The sequence below is a fragment of the Acomys minous genome (assembly GCF_964271855.1).
Source record: "Acomys minous genome assembly, chromosome: 2".
Taxonomy (NCBI): Eukaryota; Metazoa; Chordata; class Mammalia; order Rodentia; family Muridae; genus Acomys; species Acomys minous.
In genome coordinates, this window is record NC_140484.1 from 58267105 (window position 1) to 58273542 (window position 6438).

General features: G+C 52.3%; 1 protein-coding gene across 1 annotated transcript; it reads left to right on the plus strand.

Moving 5' to 3' along the window:
* Positions 1–4872: 4872 nt before the first annotated feature.
* LOC311592113 (interferon-induced transmembrane protein 3-like) lies at positions 4873–6044 on the plus strand. The gene is made up of 2 exons (XM_084772098.1): positions 4873–5227; positions 5740–6044. The coding sequence occupies exons 1-2, from the start codon at positions 4979–4981 to the stop codon at positions 5887–5889; spliced, it is 399 nt and encodes a 132-aa protein (XP_084628224.1). The 5' UTR covers positions 4873–4978; the 3' UTR covers positions 5890–6044.
* The last annotated feature ends 394 nt before the right edge of the window (positions 6045–6438 follow it).

Consider the following 6438-nt stretch of genomic DNA (forward strand, 5'->3'; position numbering starts at 1 on the left):
GGCTAGGGCCTGACTTGGGTTCTAGTACAGGAGGCCCTCCTGACCTTTGCTCTTCTAGAACCGTATCCTAGTGTAATTACCGCTCAGCAATCTGTTTCCACATTCCACTTCCCAGATAACTCATTGGTTTCCAAGCAGGAGCAGAAATTTTGGAGAAAGCTGAACTTTAAAGAGGCCATTGAGAAGGCAAGGGTGGGGGTGTGGGGGGCAGGGGGTGGGGGTAAATCCTATGTAGCCCGTCCCCTGGCATCCGGCCCTCACGCCACAAATGGTTATATACCTTACGAACTTCCTTGAAACAAGAGCTTCCGTTTCTTTTTGGTTTTTTGAGACCAGGTTTCTCTGTGTAATAGCCCTGGCCTGGAACTCACAGTGATCGGCCTGCCTCTGCCTCCCAAGTGCTGGGGTTAAAGGCGTGAGCTATCACAGCTGGCTCAAGAAGAGCTCCCTTTAAGCACAGAACATGATTAAGGAGAACCCTGGCTCAGCTCCTGCGACATCCAGTGTGGTTTACATCCAAAGCGACAGTGCTCCGCGGGATTATGTTATCTGGTCACTGTTTAACACACTGTTCATGAACAGCTGTTGCCTGGGGTTCATTGCTTACATCTACTCCGTGAAGGTGAGTGGGGTGGGAGTGACGGTCCAAGAAGGTGTGTGTGAGGCTGAGGCTCCTCCTGCCCAGAAGGTACCTGGGACATGTACAGCCTTATGTTTGTGCACATGTGACATTCTGTGTTTGGTGTCCTGTATGCACTTATGTGTTTGTGTGTATAGACCGTGAATATAGCATAGAGAACATGTATGTGGGTTGTATGTATCTTGGAGACTCTCCAATATGGGCGAAGGCTGCCTAGGGATTCTGGGGTAAGACTGTCTCCACTTAGCGGGGTTCTCTTTATTGCTTAGTTTCTGGGACACCCCTTTACTCTGCAGGCTGGGGCACCTGGCTGTGTGCAAGTAGGGCTTACAGGGAAACAGTACCCCATGAGGAAGTGAGCAGCCAGTGTTGGGGTCTGCTGGATGGTCTGAGTGTGGGAAAGGGCTGGGGGGTCCATGACCTGAGGGAGGAGATTGTAGCGGGCAGGAAGGACAACAGGGCAACTGAGGCAGAGCACCTACCTCTCAGAGGACTTGCTCCAAGGCCACACTGATCATTTGGTCTCTTCCAGGCCAGAGACAAGAAGATGGCGGGTGACGTGATTGGAGCTACAACCTATGCTTCAAAGGCCAAGCGACTGAACATCTGTGCTGTGGTCACCTTTGCCCTCATGTTCATCATAACTATCATTTCCTTCGTTGTGCTTAAAAAAAATGTAGGAAACTTTAGATTTAGTTTTAGCTGGGGGACTCCGTGAAGTATGTGTTCATGGTATTAAATTCTCTCATACAGCATTTTCTTGAGGAAAGCATGCGTTGCTCTACCCTTCACAGGGTTGTCCCTTTATCCTGGCTAGAGGCCTTGACCTGTCACTCTCTCCTCCTCATGTGAATGTTATCCTCCCACATCTCTTCACAGCAGACTCAATAAAATGCACGTGGTGGCAGTTACGCTTATCTCTCTGTCCCCTGACTGGTCCTGCACTGAACTTACTAAGAGTTTCCCTGGTCTCTTTCCTATTTCAGAGGCGCTGTGGGCGGGGCTTAGTGCGGGGTGGGGGTGGGGATCCACAGCTAGGAAGATTTCTGGCCTCTTGCTGAGGAACAGCAGCTGCCAAGCAGCCTGAATTGGCTCCTCTTTTCCTTAGGAGGCACAGGCAGGCAATAGCTGAGCATTGCCTATTTCTGGGTCTATGTCCCTAGAGTACATAGGAAGGGTGTAGAAGTGTGAGCTAGTGAAGCCCTCAGTCCAGGGGTGGAGAGGGCCAGCTCGGGGTCCGCCCATCTCATGAGGAAGACTGGACCCAGACAAGCTGTGTCTGAGATTCCTATGGTGGCCTCTGGCTTGGATTCTGACCCTTACCTTTTTGCTAGCATCTCTCAGGTTTACTTCAGGTCAGCGGTGGGCAGCAGAAGGGGATGCGGAGTCTTCACTGCTAGGCACCACTGCTGATGGAGCGCGTTATCACTCTGTGGGCCCTCAGGTCCTGAAATGGGGAGGGGCAGGTATTCATGGGCCTCCGGCACCCTTTACCACTAGTCTGGACTAGTGAAGTTCACCTCTCCTCTTCCTGGATGCCCTCGCACGGGCATGTATGTGCACCTCATTCTGGGTACATCAAGATGACAAGTTGTTGGAGCCCACGGGTGGCGGTCTCCCTGTGTTGGTCCATGGGTTCTAGTCCTGAGTTCTGAGATAATGTAAGGCCCCGGAACTCATCTTGTGAGGCTAAGCAATGTTAGAGATGCTTCACCTGCCTAGGTCCAGGGCTCTGAAGCAGCACCGCTCCCCTTCACTGTCCTGGAAGCTGAGTCAGTCTTAGGAAGACAGAGACCGTAATAGCAATGAAGACAGGATCACTGCTATCATACTGAAGGGGAGTGAGTGGATTCAGACTAAGTCCTAGTGAGAAATCAAAGCCTTTATGGTTTGCACCAGCCAAGGAACAAGAGTTTTTTGAGAAGGACCCAGTGTGCCAACTCCAATCAAACTCATGGCCCCGGGCCCTTGGAGTGCTCAACCTCAGACCCAGGTTGAATGAAGGTAGCCCAGCCCCTATGGCCACATTTCAGTCCTTCCTGATGCCGCACTGCATATGAGCTATCCTGAGGGCTGCTATCCTGAGGGCACGGAAACCTTAGGCGTGTTGGGCACTGTTGGACATAGGAGCCAGGCCGTGATCTCCAGACTGTACACCATCCTAACCATGTGTCTGAGGTGGAACATATGGGAATGGATATGGCTCGTGGTTACTAAAACCTGTGAGAGAACCCAGAGTGGGGGCTCTTCAGCCAGGGACAGTCCCATTCCCCAAATGCGTCATTGGAGCAGAAGCGATGGAAGTTGTTAAGCCTTCCTGTTGTGTTGGTTGCCTGCAGGGCAAGGTAGAGTGGTCAGCTGGTGGGAAGACTCCAAGTTGCTCCCTACCCCAAACCGGAGAGTAAACAAAGTGATGACTAATCCTAAGGGCGCAGAAGAGAAACTCCTGCCCCTAGCCCACGCTGAGGCAGTGTGCTCTCCCACCTGTTTTTCTCACCTGTTTGGCCCTTACTGGACAGATGGTCTCTGGCAGGCGACAGTGGGTTCCAGGTTTGAGAATGCTGTGGGTCTGAAAGGTACAGGGAACACAGCCTCTCAATTCCATCTCTACTGAAAGACACTGGCCAAAATTGTGTGGTGGTAGTGGTGGTGGTGGGTGCACACTTGTAATCCCAGCACTCGAGAGGCAGAGGCAGGTGGATCTCTGTGAGTTCCAGGACAGGCTGGTCTACAAAGGGAGTCCAGAACAGCCAAGGCTACACAGAGAAACCTTGTCTTGAAAAACCAAACCAAACCAACCAAAGCAAACCAAAACAAAGAAAACAAAACAAAACAAAAAACAGACCACCACCAACAACAACAAAACAAACCCCCCCCCCAAAACAGAACTGTGTCATCTTCCTGACCCCCAACCACAGTGAAGTCAGGTCAGAACCCGACTGATAAGGTGTCAACAATTGCACATGATCCTGGATGCAACAAAAGGCTGGCCCTGATCCTCGGTCTTCCGGCAGTGCTTGTCAATCCCTGTCCCTCTGGTGATCCTTGAGGCAGCAGAGACTGCCCTTTGTGCCAAATGAAGAATGGAAAACAGCTCTCAGGCTCCCGGCAGACTCCCTGCCCCCAGGCCAGAGCCTTACTCTGCTACATAGCCTGAGGCCTAGCAGGAGCTTCCGTGAGGGAGCCGGTGAGTCGGTGGAAACCACACTGCCTATCTTCCAACGAGCAGGACCTTATTGGAGATGTTGATTAAGCTAGCAGCTGCTAAGGGGATTGTCAAGGGCTGACTGTTGGAGGTGCTGATGTCCTTGTGAGAGACTCAAAGAAGACGACGAAACGACTAGAACCTGGAACCGGGGGTGGGGGTGGGGGGACAGCCCCCAAGGCCAGAGCTCTAGGAACGGTGGGTGGGTGCTTCAAAACACCTGAAGCCCATCTGGTAGCCTAGTCCTTATGGTGCCGCTACCAAGATCGAACGCAGCTATCACTCCTAACAGGAGGATCCAGGCCACCGCCCTCCCCCACCTTTTTTTTTTTTTTTTTTAGTCAGGGAAGGCTGCTAAAGTGAATCCTTCAGGATGACCAGGAGTAGCTTTCCTGGCCACAGCCCTCACCTCACCACGTGTTTGAGACAGCTTTTCTGGCACGATGAAAGTCCTCAGTGGCCATTGCACTAGCACTAATAAATTGTGAGAGGGGAAAAAGGGAAAAGGGAGGTGCTGTAGGCACAAACATGCCAGCCCTGGCCCATTAGGTAATAGCCAAGTGACCTAGGATCATTTAGTTCCAACATCAAAGTCCAGTGAACTGACCACACTTAGGGCACCAGGTATCTGCAAAGAGAGACCCAGCTCACCCTAACCTCTATCTGCACCAAAGCCAGTGTTACTGGCCACCATTGTGAGTGGGGGGGGGCTCTGTGGGCACCCTTTATTGCTGAGAGAAGAGAGGGTTCTATTACTCCCTCCCCCACCCCCCCATCCCCCACCCCCAGACCTTGATAGTCACGTGTGAACATCTGCAGCTTTTAGACTGAGTTTGGCAGACTCCAGGACCCCTCAGTTATAAACAGTGAGCTTTGGGCCTTGGGACAAGTCCTGACTTGGGTTGGTGAACAGGAAGTTTCCCTGATTCACAGTCCTTCCTGACGTCCTGCCTTGGAGTAATTTGATCCACAGGCTTTTTAGATCCCCGCCTCTCAGCACTCAGCCAATTCTCATTAAGCCAAAATTCACGAAAAGGAAACTTCTGAGAAACCGAAACCGCGGGAGAAAGGCCAGTCCAGAAAGCAGCGCATCCTCTTCGTTCTGCCCTTCACTGCTGGTTTTGCTCTGCACCATGAACCACACGTCTCAAACCTTCCTTGCCGCTACCAGTGGGGGACAGCCCCCGAACTATGAAAGACTTAAGGAAGAATATGAGGTGGCTGAGCTGGGGGCACCCCAAGGATCAGCTGCCTTCAGAACCACCGTGATCAACATGCCCAGAGAGGTGTCTGTGCCTGACCATGTGGTGTGGTCCCTCTTCAACACACTCTTTATGAACTTCTGCTGCCTGGGTTTCATCGCCTATGCCTACTCTGTGAAGGTGAGTGTGGCTGAGGTGGGAGTCATAGCAGAAGAAGGGGCGTGTGAGCCTGACGCCCCGTCTACCCAGATGGTACCTGGGGGAGGAGGGAGGGGGTGGGGTCTTTCATTTAAAATAAGTTTGTGTGCATTCTTTCTTCTATGGTGTGTGTGTGTGTGTGTGTGTGTGTGTGTGTGTGTGTGTATTTAAAGACTCTCCTGGACAGACATAGGGTGAGGCCACCTGGGAATGCTGGAGTCAGACTGTCCCAGGGCAGTCTAGAGGAATGCCTAGAGTGCCCCCTTCACCTTGCAGATTGGGGTGCTGCTAGCCTGTGTGGAAAGTGTACTGGAGATTCGTGGGGAACAACACTCCATCGTGGTGGGGTGAGCAGCAAGTGCTAGGGCCTCCGGGGTAATTAGAGTATTTGACCTAAGTGGGGGCAGATGCAGTCCACAGGGAGTGTGACGGGGGAAACTGTCATTGCGTTTGCCTATTAGCTCCAGGGCCACTGACCATCTGCTCCGCTCCAGTCTAGGGACAGGAAGATGGCGGGCGATATGACTGGAGCTCAAGCCTACGCTTCCACAGCCAAGTGCCTGAACATCAGTACCCTGGTCCTCAGCATCCTCGTGGTTGTTATCACCATCATTGCTGCCATCTGCATTGCTTTAAACAGTTAAACCTAATAGCGGGGGTTTTGGCTGTTGGTCCTGACATGTGCTCCACCATCCACAGCTGCATCCCTCCCTGCCCCTTTACCTCTCCCTGTATACAGATGTAACACACTCACTCATCTAGCCAGAGTGGATTCAATAAAGCGCATTAAGAGCCGCCATACTTTGATTTTGGTTTTATTCAGCTTACCACTTCAGTCTTCCTCTCTGTGAGATGGGCACGTAGGTTATGCTCAGTTTGGCAGGTTTCTGGCTGACCGCTGTGGACATTTGCTGGTCAAAGTCCTGGATGGTATTTGGCTGCTCCAAATTGGGAGAGCTGGAGCTTCATTCGATCCTGGCCCTATAGTCCCAGGACACCAAGTCCGGTACAGAAGTGGAGGACCTGGCCCCGGATCCTTGCCCTTCAGGAAGAAAACCTGGACCCAGACAAGATGTGCCCCAAGTTCCCCTGGTGCTGTCTTGGTGCTTTCTGTAGCCCCATGGGCTGACTCTGTCCAGCATTTGCTGGGCGCTGTGGTGGGAGCCTGATGTCTGTCCCCTGCTGGTCCAACA

Coding starts and splice junctions, on each gene's coding strand:
- LOC311592113 (XM_084772098.1), top strand. CDS start 4,979: ATGAACCACACGTCTCAAACCTTCCTTGCCGCTACCAGTGGGGGACAG. Junction 5,228..5,739: donor CCTATGCCTACTCTGTGAAG/GTGAGTGTGGCT, acceptor GCTCCGCTCCAG/TCTAGGGACAGGAAGATGGC.